This window comes from Hypomesus transpacificus, chromosome 10 (assembly GCF_021917145.1).
Source record: "Hypomesus transpacificus isolate Combined female chromosome 10, fHypTra1, whole genome shotgun sequence".
In the NCBI taxonomy this organism is placed as follows: domain Eukaryota; kingdom Metazoa; phylum Chordata; class Actinopteri; order Osmeriformes; family Osmeridae; genus Hypomesus; species Hypomesus transpacificus.
Window position 1 is genome coordinate 3,680,375 of NC_061069.1, and position 22,138 is coordinate 3,702,512.

At 40.4% G+C, this 22,138-nt stretch overlaps 4 protein-coding genes across 6 annotated transcripts; all 4 read right to left on the reverse strand.

The window, feature by feature from the left end:
- Positions 1-203: 203 nt before the first annotated feature.
- On the reverse strand, positions 204-4,421 carry LOC124473094 (regulator of G-protein signaling 21-like). Its single transcript, XM_047028354.1, has 6 exons — positions 4,134-4,421; positions 3,935-4,003; positions 3,790-3,851; positions 3,410-3,576; positions 990-2,754; positions 204-380 (listed from the first exon to the last, which is right to left on the reverse strand). The coding sequence occupies exons 1-5, from the start codon at positions 4,184-4,186 to the stop codon at positions 2,551-2,553; spliced, it is 555 nt and encodes a 184-aa protein (XP_046884310.1). The 5' UTR covers positions 4,187-4,421; the 3' UTR covers positions 204-380; positions 990-2,550.
- Positions 4,422-6,757: 2,336 nt separating this feature from the next.
- On the reverse strand, positions 6,758-8,491 carry LOC124473097 (regulator of G-protein signaling 13-like). Its single transcript, XM_047028357.1, has 5 exons — positions 8,406-8,491; positions 8,229-8,288; positions 8,063-8,124; positions 7,766-7,932; positions 6,758-7,621 (listed from the first exon to the last, which is right to left on the reverse strand). The coding sequence occupies exons 1-5, from the start codon at positions 8,486-8,488 to the stop codon at positions 7,454-7,456; spliced, it is 540 nt and encodes a 179-aa protein (XP_046884313.1). The 5' UTR covers positions 8,489-8,491; the 3' UTR covers positions 6,758-7,453.
- Positions 7,797-12,287, reverse strand: rgs1 (regulator of G protein signaling 1). Of its 3 annotated transcripts, none has more exons than XM_047028359.1 (7): positions 11,830-12,287; positions 11,351-11,430; positions 11,011-11,177; positions 8,406-10,844; positions 8,229-8,288; positions 8,063-8,124; positions 7,797-7,932 (listed from the first exon to the last, which is right to left on the reverse strand). In XM_047028359.1, the coding sequence occupies exons 1-4, from the start codon at positions 11,838-11,840 to the stop codon at positions 10,668-10,670; spliced, it is 435 nt and encodes a 144-aa protein (XP_046884315.1). In that variant the 5' UTR covers positions 11,841-12,287; the 3' UTR covers positions 7,797-7,932; positions 8,063-8,124; positions 8,229-8,288; positions 8,406-10,667. The 3 variants fall into 3 exon arrangements, with proteins under 3 accessions (XP_046884315.1, XP_046884314.1, XP_046884316.1); XM_047028358.1 differs by having other exon boundaries at positions 11,351-11,435; positions 11,736-11,830; XM_047028360.1 differs by lacking the exon at positions 11,830-12,287 and adding an exon at positions 11,736-11,777 and having other exon boundaries at positions 11,351-11,411.
- Positions 12,288-15,305: 3,018 nt separating this feature from the next.
- Positions 15,306-18,366, reverse strand: rgs18 (regulator of G protein signaling 18). The gene is made up of 5 exons (XM_047028352.1): positions 18,178-18,366; positions 17,259-17,372; positions 16,980-17,041; positions 16,204-16,370; positions 15,306-15,790 (listed from the first exon to the last, which is right to left on the reverse strand). The coding sequence occupies exons 1-5, from the start codon at positions 18,300-18,302 to the stop codon at positions 15,533-15,535; spliced, it is 726 nt and encodes a 241-aa protein (XP_046884308.1). The 5' UTR covers positions 18,303-18,366; the 3' UTR covers positions 15,306-15,532.
- Between the last annotated feature and the right edge of the window lie 3,772 nt (positions 18,367-22,138).

A 22,138-nucleotide genomic window follows, 5' to 3' on the forward strand; every position in this document is an offset into this window, starting at 1 on the left:
ATTCAGGAAGGTAATCAAAATTTGTTATAATACTGGGTACGCATTTACATGGGTATGGACGTTTAACGATTATAGCCATCACTGATAGTGACTTAATTTGATTGAAGGAAGCTAGTTTCTGGACTGTCATCCGTGCCTGGTCCTTCTAGAATCAATTTAATTGAATCGGACTCCTCACACGGTTTAAGAAGAACAACCTTTTTTATTAACCATGCAGTGGGACACATGCTTGCAGGGAGTGGCAACACCAGAACACACACACACACACACTTCTTTCTCAGCTTTTCCCCCCATCCTGACCTTCTTGCTTTGTGAAGGTCATACGATATGTAAAACGCCACCCTAATGTTGACATCATATGTACACATTTTTACTCACACCTCAGTGTTTCCCACAGATTAGAAAGCTATATGTGGCGGGGGGGGGGGGGGGGGGGGTGTTGTTTCATGTCAGACCGGGGGGGGGGTCGAAATAATTCACAAAATCAATCAACAACAACAAACAAATAATTTCTGCATATGCAGGTAGCGACGCTGCATACAGGGTGCTAAATAACTATTTAACTGGTCGGCTCCATGACGCCGGGTAAGTAGCTAGCTCTTGAAACTTCTCACCAAAACAACGAAGGGGAACCTTCGATTAAGACATGTCCGTCGGTACCTAGCGAAAAGTAGCCTCAACTTTCCTAGACCTTTAGCTACGGCACTAATGCTGAAGGCTCGCTGATGTAGCTGTCGGTCTCACTAGAACGGCGTATGCATCGTTGCTAACGTGTGCTGACGTAGTGACTGTGTGTGTATGTGAGAAAGACGCGTGCGTGAAAGAGACGGAGGGAGAGCAGGGAAAGGAAATGCAGCTGAACGAATACGCTGCGTGTTTTTACCTAAATAGCGAAAAAAAAAAATGTTTACGAAACGCAATGTGTGGCGGCCGGTGTTGATTCTGTGGCGCACCGCCACAAATTAGTCTATGTGTGGGAAACACTGCACCTTGGTGAACACATTCCACCCCCATGTTCAGTAACCTCAAGAGTTAGTTTTCTCTGCATCATTATTTGAACACAAATAGTTAAATTTTACTGATGTGAATGACTATTTAGCTGCTGCCATTGTAACTGTATCCACATATTGTTAGTCTAGTTTTGGGAAAGAAAGTGTACTTTTCAAAATAAAAATAATGTAGGCCTATAGTACATTTCATCCCGTTAAATATCATCAGAATATTGTCCTGACATTCCTGATGAACCGCAGCCTTCTGCCGGAGGGGAGTGACTGAAACAGGGAGTGTCCAAGGTGGGAGGAGTAAGCCACAATCTTCTTCTCTCGCCTCAGGGTCCTTGAGGTGTGCAGGTCATTTAACGTTAATATTTAGGCTGTCCTGCTGTTTCATGCATCAGTAGTAGGCTGATAGCCAGAGACTGTAGTGCCTTTACAGTTAGCTTGCCAGATGAATGAAGATGGAGAAGGGTAGAAAGATTTGTGAAGCATACCAAGATTTCTGATGCACCGCATGGATGTAATTTTTCTTAAGACAAACTTAGTCATTATGCTGAGTGTATGAGAAAAGAACGAGAGAGAAGAACAAAATAAGTAAATGAAGAAGTTAAAGGAGTTGTGAGTCCCTGTCATAGGAGACAGCCAGAGGTCAAGGTCAGCGAGAGGTTGGTGTAAGGCGCCTTCTGGTGGAGTAAGGTGGAGGTGCGACCAATCTGTGGCGACCTAGTCAACCTCGTTCCTGGGGATCACTTAGGTGACAAGGGTTAAACTGCATAAGATACTGGCTGAGCTAAGACTTGATGGACATGTTGTTGCTTCTAAATGTGTTAGCATAGATAAATATTTGTTAAAAAATGAACGGTATATTGTCAGTTAAACCTGAGAACCCCTTTTTCTGTGGAGAGGTGCTGTGACCATTCCCTGACAAACCACCAGAGAGCACTGTTTGCCCATTCATTTATGTTAGATCATCAAGTCTCACAAGTACAGACAGAAAATGTCCACAGGCTGGAAGAGCATACAGGAAGACAGACTATAGCCGTTTCTTTGTGCAGCAGCTTTGTTTGTAGCATATTGTAGTTCTGTACACAGTATATATCAGCCTATATCAAAATTGTATTTAATTACATGTTAAATGATGAGGTTGCAGATCTGCTGCAAAATGTTTTAGAAACTACTCTCTTGTGGGGTTTGTTTAACAGTACAGTAAACTATACGGACTGAACCTATATCAAAAAGTACAAAGACCAGGCACCGTGGCATCTCAACCAAAGATATACAAGATGTGTACTATACTCCTCAGAAACCACAAATCTAGTATTGTGCATCATACCCAGACATAACCAAGCTAGAATCTAGATTGTACAGTCGACAACTGCATTCAGTCTCTGTCTGGCCACGTCATATATGGAAAGAGGAAGTGAGTAAACTGTGAATGCAGTCTTTGTTCATGTTTGTGTACTCTGCCTTGCATGGTGGTTTTAGCATTGGAGCTCTAAAAGCGCTCAGTGTCACTCTATGAGACCAAATTGGTTTCAAAGCCATGGTAACAGTCCTATGCCCTACTGTGGTTCCCCAGGCCCAGTGCTCCGGAGGCAGCCACACACAGGTCTCTGTAACAGTCGGACTGAAGGAAGCGAGGGTAGACGTCATTCTCCATCAGGCTGTAGACTTTCCTCTGTGCTTCGACAAAGCAGACTGCTGCTGGCAACTGCAGATTCTGAGCAATGGTGTCTCTTGTGTAGAAATCCAAGTTGATCTGAGACATAGAAACATAGAAATGAGCAAAATAAAATAACCTCAAAAACATATCTTGCCAGCTGGCACCTGGTGTAGAGTTCATACATTTATGGCTGTTCAAAAGTGTGTTTAGTGTAAAATACTCTGTAGAGATGCATTGATGTGAAAATTCAACAAAGATCTGTCATTTTTCTGGCATTGTCTGCCAGTACTAATACTGACACCAATATATGTTGAATCCTAGTATATTTGTTCAATGGGTTATCACAGATGTAATATAACGTATGTAAGGATTTAGTGTTAAAACCAGGAAAATATTGGAAATATAATGTATAATCTTTATATTCATAATGAATGTTATTCTTTAATAAATCTGAGAACAAATGTCAATTTCTGACACATTCACTATTGTACTTGTTCTCTAAAAGGACTGATCTCATCGACAATCACATTGAATTCTTACATTTGTGATCGACTCTAATTCACACTAATATCAATATTACATTTAAAGATAGTATTGTACAAAATCCATATTTTCGCCAGTACCATGCAATACTCTTGTCATCAGTCCATTGCAATGTTTATTCTAACTTCTAACTACCTTTGTGTACACAGATTAGTTGGTTAAAGAACTAATATGACCTCTTAATGTATCTATGATTCCATTCTGTTACCTCCTTGGGGGCATCTTTCCTGATGAACTCGTCATAGATGGCAATGGCTCTGTAGGTTAAATCTTCTGGATTGGTAATAGATTTGAGCTCCTCACAAGCCAGCCAGAACTCAAGGTTCTCGTCACAAAACTCTGACTTTAGAAAGACATGAAATGCTGCCTGTCCACCTAAAGAAGAGAAGAATATAGTAAATATATAGTAAGTATTATCTTTGAACAAAAAATTTAATACCAGACAGTTTAAGTGTGGTGGTGAAGTGAATCTACTTCATGAGCTTTGTCCTTTCATCTACATATTGTGGACACAGATGAGAGACTGAAGTAGACTTGAACGAGAATGTAAACAAAATGCTAACAAACATGATAAGGTAAGGTACTTACATTTGTGGGAAATTAGTTTCTCTAAGGATTCTCCAAATTTGTGGAAGTCATTAAGAGATTGTCTATAAGAAGGGAAATATAAAGTTATAAATCCATAACTAATAATGAATAATCAACATGGGAAATGTAATATTTGAATACCTACCTGTGGATTTTTTTCCTTGGGGAGGGACTGTGGATAAAGTTATGTATTCTTGATTTCCAAGGTTTATGTCTGAGAAATAAATCAGAACATGCCAAAAAAACCGGTTGAAAACAGTTTTACAGTGTCTGAAATAAGAATGATTGTCCACATGAATAAATCATACACATGTATAAATAATTTATATATGAAAATAACTTACTTTCTCTTTGTCTCTGTGGAGTTGTCTGACTCTTTCTCACGGTAAATGTTCATTTTTACGCTTTTCACATTTCTTATCTGCTCTCCCAGTATACTCTCTGCCTCTAATGTTTGGATCAACCTCTTTTTGTTAAACCAGTCAAATAATTCAGTTTAACCTGCAAGTGCTCCCTGATTAGCTCATCTTTAAGAGCAGGTTCAAACCTTCAGTTCACGGTGGCTAATGTTCAGCAGTGATAACGAGGCATTTGGCTTGGCTCAAATGCGTGACAGTACTGGGTTATTTTATCCCAAAGACATTGCTCTAAATCCATGCATTTCTCAGCTCATGTTATCTGCTATCTTTAACCTTTTTTTCTCACATGAAAGCCTGTTTGTGATAATAATAGACAGTCACATCAGTGGTAAGTGCGTCAGACATCATGTTGTCCTTTTGACTGCGGCATTACATAACTCTACTTCACAATGCCCCTGTAGTCTTCACTCTTCACGGAGTAGATAACATTCTCCTCTATTTATGTGCATAAAACCAGGAATTCTTACACAAGCAACATTTTGACAACTGCTCCGACCAGCTCTATTGGGAGGGAAATTGAGATCTGGCTAAGTTCATGCCAGTTAATGTGTGAGATGTTGTTATTTCCCCCAGCATTAGGGGTTTCAAAAGTCATGCATTTCAAATGTTTTCCCATTATCTTATGATGTCAGCACTTATCATAGGCCTGCACAAAAAGTTTGTCTCATTAAGGTGACATGAATCTCATCATTTCATCTTTAATTCAAAGTAGAAGAAAGTAGACGCAGAGGTACAACTAAATTAAAGAAAATGCAGAATGATGACTAAAAGGTGCTAACAGGACATAGCCAATAAACAAGCCTGTCCAGTAACTCATAGATATAGGCCTACAACTGTTTACAATTAACTATACTGCATTGCATCACATGATCAAACAGACAGACCTCAAAGCATGATGTAGTGAAACCATATATGTGTGAACTCATATCTTTTACTTAGTAAGGTAGCATAACATGACAAATGAATCATGACTTTCCATTATATTGTCAAAAGAGTGCTGTGTAACATATGAACTGAATGCCTGTCTGTCTCTACTTCAGCCATCATGTGTTTTCTGGCCTTGTTTTAGATGTTCATTATGTAATCTAGCCATGTTGCTTTGCATTGTCTTGTCCCAAGAATTTCAGTGCCCAGTCTGACCTTGTGTTGTTTTTTATTTTATTTATTTCACCTTTATTTAGCAAGGTAGGCTAGTTGAGAACACGTTCTCATTTACAACTGCGACCTGGCCTGACCTTGTTCTGTGTACCTGACAATAAAATACTTGAAACTTGAACTGCAGAACCTAGTATAGGCTTTTAAAATGAACACACCTTTGAATGTGATTGAATTCACTGACACCCAGTAATTTCCAGATATTCGTTCATGTCCACTAGTGGTTATGGGCTAATAACTTTGCAACCATACTGCCATTTGTGTTTATTTATTTAGTCAATTCAAGAGGACATTCTGTTTTTTTTCGAAACAAATGTGAACAGTATCTTCGGTATTGGCCATGTAATTCTATTTTGTCAATTAAGTTATGACACTGTTATCTTCATGGACAGTGTCAGTGTTGTGCAATAAAGGCAATGTTAAAATCTTATACTAAGCACAATCCATGGTGATAGTCAAAACTTTGGCAATGGAAAAAGTATTCATTTGCATACTGTGAATGTAAATGCAGTACTGAGAACTGACTGTAGGCTGCTACAGTCTGCTGCTTGGGCAATTTATTGTATATTTTACTGTATGTTCATTTTTTTATGCATGAGTTCTTTTAACAGACAGGTTGTAGTTTTCATTCCTAAAGGCAGTGTAAATGTAGCCTTTTGATGACCCAGATTGTAGATACAGAGGAAGTGAGAACCTGCTGATACAATCACGAAAAAATTACACCTCAGTTGAAAGTTCCACCAGAGTTACCATGCTTGTCAGACCTCTTTTTTTCTGTGTCGGATGACCCAGAACCACACAGTGATTGTCTATAAAGTTCCATGTGGTCGGGAAGGATGACATCTGTCTCATGACTCCAAACCATAAATAACAGATGCTGTATATCGTGCACTTCAAGATTGAAAAAAGAATGAACTAGGATTCAGTAATTTGGTGTGTTATTCAACCAAGTCTGTTGATTTTAACCCCAGAACTACAGTAGGTATCAAAATGGCGAGACACTACACTAGGTATATCTGGTGAAATACAATAAAGTATAATTTTTCTGAATTATCTTTTGGTTTTGTATTGTCTACTTTGGATTGGAAATATAATGTATAATCTTTGACATGAGGGTATGTTCATTTATATTGGAAGATTCAACTGTACATCACATTACTAGATTAATTTGAAGTAAATGTTAACAAAGTTCCACATACTCTAGCTTCAGAGTCATATGATAGAACTATTTTGATTGGTTGCTAGCAGACAATCTGATAGAAACAAGGAAATGACTACTGGTTGCCATGCTGTGGTCAAACTGCCAGAACAAAACACATCTAAAGTCTACAACTGCAAAAGTCAGGTGTCTGGAAACCAACCTGTAAAAATAAACACACATCACTGTCATCATAAAAACATCAAACTTCTTGTGAATATTTTATTCAGTTTATCTGTATTAAACTGTAAAAATTGCTTGAATTACAGTGAATTACATTATTAAAGTGCTTTTCAGATTCAATTCAGTTAATTTCACTTTTGTGATGGTGAACTGAGATACTATTTCACCACATTATATTACATCATTTTCAAAAGATTTAAAACATTTTACAATTGTATAAACACTTCTTCATAAACTAGCCAACATGTTTATTTCTTCTTTTTTAGCTTACATCATAGCCACTTACAACATTTATTTGCAATCTACAAATGCTGTAACGGCTACTGAACTGGTTAACATACAACTGAAGATGCCAGCTCATGCAGTTGCAGTGGATATGCGCTACATTTGAACGATTGTAGATTGTTCTCCTGGGGAACTTCCTTTTCACATTAGGGGAGAAAGTCCCTAACAGTTTCCACTTCTTTGACACAAGTCCCCAGCTTGATTAAAATGTCCCTATGTAAAGGAACTTTCACTTTCAACAGTGACTCTCAAAAAGCACAAGTTCTGGATATTTCTCAGGGTTATCAATGATCTCTACACCCAGTAGAGTACCCAGATTGTCCATCCAGATATATAACCCATTAAAACTTTAACTTCAAAACAGCTGCCTATTCTATTGCATTGGTCAAAATTCTGACCGGACCCATTTGTACAAATGTGAGTTTCACGTGGAGTGGAGTAGAGTCTTGTACACATCGGACCGGATGAAGCGAGGGTAAGAGTCTCTCTCCATCAGCCCATAAACAATCCTCTGGGCCTCGTCGAAGCACACAGTGGAGGGAGTTTTCACGTTTCGTCTGATGAGATCTCTGGTTTTGTGGTCGATGTTGATCTAGTAAGAAACAGGGACATAATGTCATGAAACAGATTCCATATTCCACGCATGTGGACAGTCATCTATAAACATCAAATAAATAACCTTGGTTTGTCAGGAGGAAAAAATGTCCTCATTGTTTTGAAGTAAGAGTCCACATACCTCTCTTGGAGCTTCTGCTTGAACGTATCGCTTGTAGATCTTCATGGCCTTGGATGACATTCGGAAGGAAGACTTGATCTTTTTGTAGTCCTCACATACAAGCCAGAACTCAATGTTCTCATCGCTGAATTCTGACTTCAGAAAGGTTTTAAATACTACCGTGCCATCTTGGGAAAGGAAAGCAAAGTTTCAATAGCCAGGTCAAAGGACACTATATCACATTCAAAACAGTTACCCCATTATCTATAGTTCATTTGTGAAACCCAAAAAACTTGGTACAATAGTTGAATATCTTACATTTTGATGCAAGAAGTCTTTCCAAAGACTGTGACCACTGGATTAGTTCCTCTGGGCGAAGTCTGATAAAGTAAAAGTCTGTTAGCCTGACACAGCAAAAAACTGCATGGAAATCATCTCAGATTGTGTCCTGACAGGAACGAATGATGTAGACAAGACCACTTACCCATTGGAGACTGCTTTCTGGGAGGACTTGCAATGTAGCCGGGACGTCAAGATACAGGTCCTAGCACATAGGAGAGGTCTGTTTGACTTCACGCTCTCACACACCAAAGGACTCTGAATACAAATGGTATCACCCTCATACTGTAACAACAAAAATAACTTGTATATGAAATCATACCTGGTCTTTTTTCTTGTCTTGTCTTCACCGTTCATGTTAAGTGACTGCAGCTGTTGGGGTGTTGAGGTGGCTAAACTAGGCATGCTGGAGAGAGAGGAGCATGGAGACCAGCATGTGCTGTAGATGCCTTTGTGTGTCTATATTAAGTGTGTTGTTGAGTCTCTGCTGACTGTCACAGCCTGTGTTTGATTTTCAGCTCCTGAACCAGACTTTATATTGTCAAGATGTAGGTTGTTGTTAGGTCCCTGTCTAGCGTCACCGCTTCATGCATACCTAACCGCAGATATAGAGGAAGTTGGATATGACGCTAACGGACTAAAACCAGCGCAATGCGCCTGTGTGCTAGTGCGTTCAGAAACCAGCCCTTGTCATCATCACTTGTACAGATTAAGGCCAGAGGATGCAAATGTGACATTGGAAAATTCAACAGCAGATAAGCAAATGCTTACCTGTGGCTTTGTTTATTTTGTTTAAGCTCTGAAATTCTTTTTTCAAAGTGCTAAAACACTAAGCACGTGTATGGAAAACGTGAACACGTGCTGACACATTCATCTGGTAGTGAAACACTGTCAAAAAAACAAACCTGAACCTTTGTCATAAAAGTGGCATTATCAAACTAATGTTACGGAACAAGGCAAGCATTCTCCTCCAGTATTATTGTTGAGTAGTTGCCAGCCACAGTTTCTTAACTTCGAATAAACTGTACAATAGCATGTAACAATAATTTACTGTTGGAGTGATTGAGCAGTTCAAATATAATGCAGTTGAAGTACCATAAATCCCCCTTGCCCCTCCCCCCCCCCCAACCTTCCTTGTTGGTGATGAGACACTTAGCCATCTGTACTGTGTGACACTCTACTCTTGTTGCTTAGACGCTGCTAACGTGAGTCACCAATCAACTTGGTTTCTCAAAGGTGCATGAGAGGCTAATTTGCATAGCTGATAAACAAGTACTAACAGTGTACACTTGAAAGATACAAATTGTGTAGATATACGGAAATAATTTTTTAATTCAGTGTCCCAAAAATGTCACTCTCCACCAATTGGTGTTGTGGTTTACACAACTCCACCCCCTGCCACCCCTGCTTCTGATTGTCATCTGGCTATTCCACAAGAACAAAAACAGCTGAACAAAATGTCCAAGACAACCCAACTTCCACTTTCACTGTCTAAGTGGTAGTGGCGGTTTGTGCCCACAATATCATGAGATGAGATCTATCCTCTCATATATCATAGTAACTTGCTTGGTGCATTCAGGCTCAGATTGCATCCCCATTTGAGTTGCATAAGGCATGCACAATTTTATTTGCTGTTGCAGGACCATGTTGGCTGATATATTTGTCTTTCTATTTTTATTGAGAAATGTATTATCTTGTGCAGCGTAGTCAAATTTTTGCTTTGAAATGCAGTTTTCACTTCATTCTTTAACTGTAATTCATGGTTAGGCATTGGGCAGAGGATAGAATAAGGAATAGTGGTTTTACACAAAAGTTGTGTAGGACACCTTTCCTGTCAATGCCATTATTATGACTTGCAGAGACCAATACACACAGTACAATGGAGTTTCAGGAAACTGTACTAGGGGAAAGCACGATGCAGAAGCATTGTGAGAAATCCCGCACCTCTGTCTTTTAAAGAGCTTTGCTTCCACCTAGTGCTGGAGAAATTGATAGTTAGTGGAGCTAATTCTCCTTGGACTAAGAGAGAACTAAGAGAGAGTAAGGGTCACAGTATGTTTCACATCAATACAACAGGCACAACCCAAACTGACATCCCCTAAGCTTCAGTCCAATGCATTGGTGTTTTTATTTATTTATTAAAGAATCCCTTATTTGTATTTGGGTTCATTAAATCATATAATTAATTACAGAGGTTAGCCACTTTGAAAAACAAACAAACTGTAACATTTTGCAATGTATATTTAAAATGAGACACCAGATTTTTCCGAATTTAAAATTGTGACAAATCCAAATGTTATAATATTGTTGAAATAATTGTCTTATCATCTGAGGGGACGGATATGCAAGTTCATAAATGCAGCATTGAAAACGGTCACATTGTTCCAGAAATCTAAAGGTTAAAGTACTTCACACATTTGAGTTAAACGCCTCTTCACCCATCATTGACTAGTCAATTACTCATCGACAGTAGGCATGGCTACCTGTACTACTATTTTGAAGTGGAACAAACAATAAATGAGTGATAAGACTGTGAGATAAAAAGATGAGAAACCACAGTTGGTGAGCCCATAGTTTGAGAGAGTCACCTTGAGTCTGCTCTCATCAGCAGTGCCTGGTAAAGGTCCGACTTGAGGAACCGTGGGTAGCAGTCCCTGGCCATCAGACTGTAGATCAGCTTCTGTGCTGTGTCGAAGGAGGACAGGCTGGGCTGGGAGATGTTTTTGGTTATGTTTTCTCTGGTCCCGCAATCAATATTGATCTATGGACAAAGATATGAGACTAGTCATTCATTTAAAATAGCCATTATGTGCTACACCTGCTTACGTCAGTTTTTTTTCTTTTAACAGAGACTATCAGTATTGTAGTTGCTTTCAGTTCTTCAGGGTTCATGGCAGATTCCACGTGGTCTAATCGGATGACTCTACCTGTCTGGGGGCTTCCACTTGGACAAACTCTGAGTAGATCCTATTGGCAGAGGAGATCATCTCAGGGACTGACTTAATCTTTTTGTACTCCTCACAGGCCATCCAAAACAAGATGTTCTCCTCACTGTACTCCGACTTGAGGAAATCACGGAAAGCTATCTGGCCAGCTGAAGACAGATGAGGACAACAATTATGGAATGACTGTGAACTCAAAACACTCACAAAAAACATTCTTCAGTCAGAGACGAGTGAAGGAATAGGGTTGTCAACAAATCAATTATTTGGTAAATGATTCACGGATAAGATTAAGATTAAAAGAAGCTGTGTGTGTTCTCCTTACATTTACATTCCAGGAGTTTGTCTACAGACTCTCCCCAAGTCTCAGCCTCTTCAAGTGGATCCTTGGGAAAGCAACACAATCTACCCTTGAAAAGAGCATTGAGATCTTTCACTGAAGGCGTTATCAGAGCCTCTCACCACAATAAAACACATCTGTTGCACAAAAGATGATCAGATGTTTTTGTTGTTGTTGCTGCCAACAGTATTAAACCATAAACTCACTAAATCAAGAAAAATAAATGTACAATTTCTATTATTTTACAGTCCAACCATTTCTTTATCCAATGTATTTAACGATACATCACTTGGACCAATTTTTTTCAGCCTCTAATGAAATTCAAAGGCTTACATATTTGACAAGGTTATACAGCTAAGGTGAAACTTACAGAAAGTGCAAACCTCCCTTTCCACATTGTTGCTGTGAATAGTTGGCTGAATAATTGTGTTACAATCCCTTGAATCAAATAGGAAGTAACTCACTTTATTGCCATCTCTGTGTCCTTTGTCTCAATAGAGAGATGGCTCCTGCCAGTGCAGCTGAGATTGAGATTGTTTTGTGATGAGGCAGTAAAGTGTTTGGACAAATCGAAACAAGACAGCAAAACTCCTTGCACTGAATGGAACACATGGAAATAAGTATGCAAAGTAATGTCCGGAGAGGGCACCCTTGGTTCTTGTTCCGACCTCAGAGTGAGCTCACCTGGTAGTCAAGGGATGCCCCCATTCACCTGCTTGCCATGTCCTCTCATCGAATCTATCAACAGAAAACGTCTCAGAATCGAATCCATGGTGTGCAGACTATGCAGTATCTAGAGAAATTCGATGCAGTCCAAAGGAGTCTTCTTACAGTTTTGAACAACTGAACATCCTCTTGTTTTCCAGGAACTTCAGCTGAAACAACAATCACCTCTACACAAAAGACACACTATAAGAAATATCTACATGTTCTAACCCAAACTCCAACCAGCAGATGGAACTAGGCTAATATAAAGAAGTGGACAATAAAGCACTACACAACCACAGTGAGATATCCTGCCCATAACCAAATATAACCATAAAAACTCCAAGCATCCTACCAATATGGCAGATTTGCTTATCCTTTGTATTGGGACACCGGCCGCAAAATGACATCAAAACAATTGTGAGTGTTGTGCATATCACACCCTTATTTATTCATCTTCCAACATGTCAGTTGTGCTATCCTATAATGCAGAGCCAATTCTTGATTGGCTTTGTGCGTTCTCATAGACATTAGCGTGTGTTCATGCATTAGTCACACTCTTGCGAAATACTACATTTACGAACTTAAGACTTGGAAGTAGAATTGTGTGCGCTTGGAGAATGTAAACATTTATTTAGTCAAATTTGATCAATACATGCTTGAAAAACGATACATAATATTTCACAAAAAAAGTGTTTGGGTACATAATATGTTTGACCTTCTGCATTCCTGCTGTGCTTTAGTTCAGTAACTGTTGTATCACTGGGCCCCTAGGTGTGTCCAGTGATAGAATAGAATAGAAGTTTGATGAGAAGTCAGAATAAAAACCCATGGGGAGCCTATTCCCCTGCAGCCAGGTGATGCTTTGTGGGATAGGGGTCATGAGGGGAGGTCTGCACTGCAGTTGATAACCACATAAACATAGCCATGTCAGTGCGGTGGATGGTGGGCTGTAGTGCATAAGGAGGATTTGACCCCAGCAGGACATGATGCACACGCCAAACAAACCAAGAACGGAAATATGGCCAGGTGATGGAAAACACCACGGCCAGTATTGTTTGCATAAATGGGGACAAACCAAGACTGGGTATTTGTTTGTCAAAAGAGGTGCATGCATGGCTCAATGAACCCTTGCTTGAATGGGGATTACACTTGTTTACAGGAAACTCTACTGCCCTCTTCTGTTTGGGATGATCTGTACATTGTGTTAGATGGAATTTGCCAAAGGGTTCAAACAGAGACTTACTTTAGACTTAATGTGGGAGGGAAAGAACTTCACAAAATAATTATTAATGTGAATTGTTTTGTATTATTTACATAACCTGACAGCAAGGATCCCCTTAATGGGAAAATCATGTTTGACACTGAGAATATATAGCCATGCTATAATTGAACAAATTTGGCTCCATCAAACTCAGGCTGATTGCATTTCCAAAGGCACGGATTCAAGGTTCTTATCTCGAGTTGGATAAACAACACCAATCTTGCAGTTGTGTTTGCTGACAGAGCATCCAGAACGAGGGTTGTTGTTGTTCAGCCACCAAAATCAGACAGACAGACATGCAAAGTGGGGATGACATCACTGAACATTTACAGAATGCTTTATGTCTGAAAACAGCAACAGGATTTGAATGGGATCCATCTGGCTCTGTCTTCTTTGCACTCAGCAGTGTTAATCTTGGTAAAATTAGCATTTTCCCAATTTACCCACAAGGGGGTGGTCTGAGTCGGCTCCAAGTTCCCCACAGCACCTTCAACCTTGAAATGATCCAACCTTATACTTACCCGAGATTAAGACATTACATTTTTTAGATATGACTAATCCTTTTGAGGAAGTGTTGAATAGGATTAAAAGTTTTTTCTCAGATGGGTACTGTGGGTGTTCTAAGGTTTGGGAAAGGAACATGGATAAAAAGAAAACATATTCTGCTTCCCGCTTATATCTTACAACAGCTTTATTTTATTCTTGCATTTTGCCCAAAGAAAAAATAAGTTGGGACATGTTTCTCATTTATATCAACGGTATGTCCTCGGGCTGTCCAAGTGGAGTGCTTCATTCTATCTATAAAGGTACTACAATGCTTTGAACTAAACGGGAAATGCTACTGGCTGCCAGCCAATGGTTTTTACTCTTGGTTGATGGAGATGTAAATAAACAAATACCTGTCATCCAAACTAGATATGATTTTGTGGTTGGATACTTTATCAACCTTGGGACAAAGCACAGAACCACCATCTGTGTTGAGTTTAGCTACTATCTTGGTTGTGCGATATTTGTGTTTCATCTTTCAGACCAGAGTAAGACATCCAGCATGATGAATTTGAATACCTTTGGCATGCTTACGTAATAGACTATGAGGTATTCCAGGCAGGTTTGCTAGGATGACAGCATGGCTGGGCAGGGTAGGCTCCGTTACTACATGGGGTACTAAAGTTCATGACGTTAGCTAGCCTAGGGTGTGAGGGTGTGTGTGTGGTGTGTGTGTGATGTGTGTGCATGTGAAATATGTATGGGCTTTTTCCTCAGTGCATAAACATTTGAAAGGGCACGAAGAAGGTGAGATCAATGACAGGCTGAAATTATGACATATTTGTGTTGGATAAAAGATAGTTTGCATACCAATCAAAGCCATGAATAATTCTGTCCTGGAGTAGTACTTAGTTTATAAGGTTCATCAATATTTCAGGAATTCAGTAGGGGAGCTCTAAAGAGTCACTGCCATCATCCCTTGTAGGAAAATCTACAAAACATCAGCATCCTCCACAAGTCCTGTATGTCAAGTCAAAATGTGTTAGTCTTAATTTAAAACACCAAGGGACAAGGGATATATTGTTTACTTGAATATTCCACACACAATTATGTACAATATACAGTGTTGAGCTAAACACAAACACCGTGGTAAGCAATAGCAAATATAAAACAGTGATAAAGGTGACTTTTTCATATTAGTATTCCACTGCAAGATGTGCATGTTATGCATCTGGATAAGGAGTACAATTTAATTGATAGCTGTGAAGTAAAACCTCCTCCTGAAGTCTCATTAAAGAAGTTGCTATGTTGCGAGTCACCATAGCGACAGGCATTGCACTGCAATTGAAGTTAGGGGGTGGGGGTAGGTTAGGGGGGTAGGGTATGCAGGTGGGGGTAGGGTATGGTGGTAGGGGTAGGGTATGCGGATGGCGGTAGGGTATGGGGGTAGGGATAGGGTTTGCGGATGGGGGTAGGGTAGGGTATGGGGGTGGGGGTAGGGTATGGGGGTGGGGGTAGGGTATGGGGGTGGGGGTAGGGTATGCGGGTGGGGGTAGGGTATGGGGGTTGTTAGTGGACTAGGAGAGGGATGTGTGAGCACGGGAGGTGGAGGGAGTGGGTGTTGGAGGTGGAGGGAGGGGGTGTTGCAGGTGGAGGGAGGGGGTGTTGGATGTGATGGAACAAGGAGAGGTCATGGCTGTCGGCTGGCGGCGTCACAACCAGACGGAGGAGTCCGCTGTGGCCTCCGCTCGGTCGGTGAACACGCAGGATCGTGACCTCCTCCGGTACAGGGTGCCCCCTGGGGTCTTCCTCTTCGTGAGGCGCAGATAGATGTCAGACACCAGGAACCTAGGGTAGCAGTCTTTCTTCATCAGACTGTACACTTTACTCTGCGCTGCTTCAAAGCAGCTCTTGGTGGGCTGGACAACGTTCTTCTGAATGGCCACCCTGGTTGAGTGGTCAATGTTGATCTGAAACAATAATGAGTACAGTCAACGAAAGGGATTTTGCTCTTCATTCTCTGTTGCGTGTTGAGGATTTTTCTGTATGTGTGTTCGTTCGATGGTCATGTTCATTAAATATTATAAAAAGCTGTCCAGGCATATTTTTCTGATTCATAAACTCAGAACGTTCAAGGCCTCTTGCCTTCATGTTGCAACCCCTCAGACTGAAAGTGTGGGGGTGTTATTCTACAGGCTTCGAGACAAAACCACAATAGTCTCTAAACATCATAAGATCAACCCCCCCCCCCCCCCCCCCCCCCCCCATATAGAAGTGTAGAGACAGAAACCACAGGGTTCTCACTGTTGAACATTTTAACAGACTCATGTTTTAAATGCGCCTTTTAGGGAAGAATAACTTAGTTCTGTACACAGTGCAGTACCTCTTTTGGGGCATCGGCAACAATAAAGACAGCATACATCTGCTTGGCTTTAGACAGGAGCTTGGTTTCCGACTCTGTAGTCTTGTAGTCCTCACAGGATAGCCAGAACTCAATGTTCTCCTCGCTGAACTCAGTCCTGAGGAAGTGAGAGAAAGTCTCCACTCCATCTGCACAGAAGGAGATGAAGGAGACAGACACAAACACTTCAATACAGACCACTATTGTGTTCACTGGCCGAGCTCAAAAACGATTGTTCCTTAAACTCTGATAAAAATAGCAAGGGTTTTTAATTCTGGAAACTACACACATTGTGCATGAGTGGCAGTTAGATGAAAGGCAGTCATTTACTTCTGCTGAATTGCAGCCTTGCAGATCGGTTGAAAAATAATGTTTACATGAGACAAGTTAATTTGAAGCAAATTAAATGAATTATACATCGCAGACCGCTGAAAAAAATGAATAATATTATTTCCAACTGTGAGCCCAATGAGGTTGTCTCTTTTTTAAAGAACAACTATAGACTCAACTGACCTCAATGTTTTGGTGAAAACCAAAATCTAATGTGCTAATTGCTTAAAAAGTATTTACTGTCAACGATGCTGGTAAAATCTACTGTGTGACTGCAGACACAAAAACATGTAGTGAAACTAGCCTGGTTCCTTCTAACCTTTCAATTCCCCATAGACTCTACGAGGCTTCCTGTTTGAGTTAAGCTTCGAACAAAATGGTTTGGACTGCAAATTGTAACTAAATGGGAAATTGTGAGCTTGTCTAACCTGAATGTTTGAGCAGTTCTTCAAAGGAGTCACTCCATTTCAAAGCTGCCTCTGGTGAGATCCTAGAAGAAGTCGGAGATACATTGTGAGCTAATGATACTTTAGACATCTAATTTCACCACAGGGCAGTAAAATATATGAAATATTGTGGTCAACTGCTCGTAGACTCAATGTTGTCAGTTGGAGTTGGGATTAAGAGCACAAAACAGATCATATACTGTAACAGAAGTTAAGCCTTGGATATCTGCACATTAACTGTAAATATGATGGATGGTTTACTTGTTTGTTGCTGTGGCAGTCGTTTTTTCCACACCAACATTTTCATGGGAGCCTGACTTGTTCAGCAGCAGGCTGAGTCGACTCTTTCTGTCCTTCTCTTTTAGTCTGACGGCACTGGTCAAACGCACAGTTACACACAAGTTGACAAACACATTGACACACACATTGCAGATGCACAATACATAACAATCTAATAATGTAATACTCAGGGAGAATATCACATACCAAAGGACTATGGGTTTGCAGTAGGATGTTATCAACTAATAACCCTCTTTCTTCACTCATACCACTGCCACCACATAAAGGTCAACACGGCTCAGAGTTTCCACTGAAAGCAGGCAGCAGTGACACTGCATGTGGTGGAGTTGGTGTGCATGGAGAACCCTTGAGAATGCTGCTTGTAAAAAATGATGTCAGCCTACAAGCTGAGCATCATTCTGAACCACAATGCAGAGGCACAGAGACGGCACAGATGCATGATGTGGCACAACTGAAGGCAGTCAGTTATGAATTTCTTTGGATTCCCACAAACATCTTGTCGCTTTACACCCCACCCTGACTAACTGTCTGGCCAAAGACTAGAGTTGCAGAGGAGTAAGAATAGAGAAGTACACAACACACTGCAAAAAAGGTCATTTAGATGTTGAAATTATTTGATCCGTGAAGTGAAGACTTTAAAGATATAGCCCCTGAGGTAATTGTATTTTTCTACCTTTCACAATAGTCTGTCAATTCACAGTATCAAACACATCAGAAAGCTTAAACATATCTCATGCAAATCTTTCACTGTTCTCGTGCTTAGCAACACAAATAAAGGAAGTGGTATTCTGTTCAAATGCGACAATGCACAGTGGGAAAAACCTTAGCAATTAAAAAATGTTGAACTATATCTACAATAGATCTGAGTTAGAATTCCTACCTTGTATTCTTGTCTTTCATTCTCTGTGCTTGCAGGTCCTCTGGACCAAGCATTTTGAAATACTCTTCCTCCTTTGCAGCAAAAAAGTAGTTCAATTGAGGAAATAGAAAAACAAGCGTCTCCATTCTCTTCCCTCTAACTGAAGCAGACGTGAAACCAGGCCACCAAAAGCTCTCTGTTCATTTTTAACCCGTCAATTGAACCACATGGGTTATAAAGCCTGTTCATATATCATATATTTCCTGTACCTGTCATTTGACTTCCTGACCTGGGGAAACCACTCACCCTTTACTGAACCTCGCAAAAAATCCCCCACACAGAATCTGGTAATCTGGTTTAAGTTCTTTACATATGTGTTTCCGAACAAATCCTGCATATTTACTTTTACTGGACACCTTTTTACACAGCCTACATTATTATATGCCTTGTACACTGTGTATGGATCGTATTGACTATTACTCTGTAGAAAATATTAATCAAACTGGATATCAAAAAACTGTATGACCCCAGACCTCACAATACACCAAGCTTTACACTTACAGCACAATTGAAATATTCTTAGTGTTTTGTCAATTATGACAATTATTTATCCAAAAATAAGTCTGTATAAAGGCTGGGTCTCTCTTTTTCCAGAGCATCAGTTTCTTATTGGGGATAGACAAACTCAGTGTGACTCAGTGGAATGCTACAGGGAATGGGTGCATTCATTCGGTAAGACAGAGACAAATGTGATGTCATTGTCTAATGGATGGATAGAGGTAACAGAAAGAGGGGGAAGCTGAGAGAGACTGAGAGCGAGAGAAAGAAAGACAACACAGATGGTGCAAAGGTCCTTGTTCACATGTTCCTATCACATCTCAACAAAAAGTGAATGTGAATCTACAGTATACTCTGAATAACTAATAAAGTAAAAGACCTCCCTGGACATGCCACCCACATCAACTAACAATTTTGTCTCGCAGTTAGGCTACTGAAGATGTGGAAGATGTTTTCGTGGAGAAACCTTAAGGGGTTTAAACTTGGCAATTAGTTGCACACACCTATGAGGACTATGGGATTCACTTGTTTTGGTCGGTCTTTTGGTGTAAAACGCTGTAAAAAAAGAAAAGAGTCCATCAGTCAAGGTGTAGCTGACATGTTTAGCATTCACAGAGTAACTGCTGGATCAATATGGCTGCAGAGGCATGATGATGCCCTAGCCATTCCCAAATAATTCGTTTTGATTCATTTGATTCCATTCATTTAAAATAATATTCAGAGAACCGTAGCGGCTTAATTATTTTATTGCCTGTCACAGTATTTCATCCCTGAAACAAAGAAGCCACACATCATTAGCGGGGGACACTTTGAGGAAATGGAGACAGAGGACTGTCTGTGATGGGGGGAGGGTGTGGTGCTTTCTGAACGACTTCAAAGGCTAAAATGTAATTGGCCAAGGGTTCATCTCTGTCAATTAAAATGTCGGCATAGCCAAAAGTCAGTTTGCCCACCTTCGGTTAAACGTGCCCATCACATTGCCTTGTCAAAAACTATTGTGAATTCACAGACCATTTGCGTCGATGGAGAATTTGTGTTAAAACAGAAGTGCTGATAGAGGTTACACTGACTAGATAAATGTTACAGCATCTAATACTGTGTTTATAATGCTGGCAATATATTGTTAGCATAATGTCAGTGAGGCCTGTGACAAAAGAAAGGGACAGAGTTAAAACTGGAAAGTGCTGACGGCACAGACCAGGGTGGGGGGGCTGCTTCCTGTTTCAGAAACTTGTGCAAAGATATCTACAGTGCATGTTGTCACATTACCTATCTCAATGTGTACCCACAACTACTGAAGTTACTCTCTTCATAGTTTGACCTCAGTGCTGTCAGAGCAGACCAGTAGTCTCCTCTACCAGGACCACACCACAGTTTTCTAATCAAGCCAACACTGGGATTCTGACTGGTGCTTTAGGTGAGGATCTCATCTGCACCAGACCCTTTGTGTATGCGTTACAGTGTCAAAGAACCACATGGCTAAATAAAACCCCTTTCATCATTGGCTGTCATCCAGGACTGCCGTACAGTATGTGATTATGAGTATGAGATTGGAGTGTGGGAGTCAGACCCTCTCCTGTCAGGGGCCCCTTGTCAGAAACACAACACAGCCTTTTATCTTTACACAAAAGAGGCATGACATCACAACTATGGTTAGACCTCCTGCTGGCATGGCCCTTCACGTTCCTTTTCATCACCGGGCATGTTTCGTCTTCCATCTCGCCAAGTAAACACACTGCTTTTCATCCTGTGAAGCCCTGCCTCACACCAGCCTGGAAATCTCAACAATGACTTTGATGAAACATTTCCACCGTGGCAGAAATCTGTGACTGAATAAAAATTAAAATCTGTTGGTTACATTTGTTATCATAAGCTCTCCACAGCACCTTCACACAATATGAATAATGGAGTAGTCAAGGAACAGTCTGGATGTTGCCTGAGAAACCGCTACGTAACACTAGGTTCTTGAGAGGTGGAAAACACGTCACTTAGCATGTAATATTTTCATTTCCCAAAGATAAAGCAAACATATTGTAACTGTTATGAAGTGAAGCTGGCTCAGCTGAACACTTGCTCATGTCTGGGATCTCCCTCAGCAGGCTTTACCAGAAATCTGAGGGCTTCCTGGAAGTAAACGCTCAACCCTCAGATGTCTGACTTCTGTCTGATGACACCTGGGTGTTTGACAACAGCTGAGCTAACCTTCGTAATTTTATTTTGGCAACCTTGCTGAGAATCACTTCTAAACAAGGAGTATGTGAACTAAAGATTGACGACATTTGTCAAAGAGTGTGTGTTTCAAAGTAGGTTCGCTATGTTATAATCGAAGCCAGAGGTGTGAACCTGAGCAAAGACATAGTGCATAGAAAGAAAAAGTTTTGGATGTGGTGATGTGACAATTAGCTGTGAAAAAGGAAATTAAATGACGTTTGACAGAATCCATCAGGTCGAGTCTTTTTCGAAATCAAGTCATTTACCATAAGCGGTAGTTTCCCCTTGTGGGTGTTACATTAGACATACAGTACAGTGTGAACACAAAGGCTCGATACTGCCTCCCAATGTTGTGTAGTGTAATCAACTAATTTCATCCTCCAATGAAATCCAAAATATATGTACATCTAGACAATAAAGGAAGTTCAAGACATGCAGCTTGAATGACCAAAGAATTACAGTCAAAATGGCCAATTCAAGATTTCCCTTCTTGTCATCCACACTCTACAGTATATCTAATTAATCAACATTTGATACTAATTGGCAGAAATCGAACAGGATACTGCATAGTCTAATGCATTGGCAGTGCTGATAACATTCATTCTGAAAGAGATAGGATACTGTTACAGAACACTGTGCCAGTGCTCTGTACTGTAGAAGTCTAGGAAGAGGAGGCTCACTAAGGCCTCCTGTCCATTAAAACATCTGATGACACTATTACCTGGCAAACCTTTATCTATCACATTTAAGTCTTGTAGAGTTACAGACTGATCCATTCCCAATTTTTTTCCCCTTTTCTCCTCTGTCTTTAATCACAAACATAAAAGGGTTTCATTTGGTTTCTTCTTAGCTGTGGGACGCAAGCTATGATAAATCAGCCGAGAGAGACGTAAGTTGAGGTGACTGTGCCAAAAGGAACCCGGAGAGCAGGGTGTTTGGTAGCATTGTACTGTCTCTTTGTGCAGACACTCTGAGTGATGCAACAGTAAAGAGGCTCGGACAGAGTTCTTTATCATAGGTCTATGAAAGTTCCAGACTCTCTCCAGTAATCAGGTCCACTTGCCAATAGTGATGGATTCCACTCCCCCCCAACTGTCCTGCAATGGACAGCACACACATACTAATCAGGATTTACATGCCAAGTCCTCTTGATCAATAAACATTTACTCCCGAGCAGAAATGTACCTCCCTAACTGAATAAAACAGTCCAGCA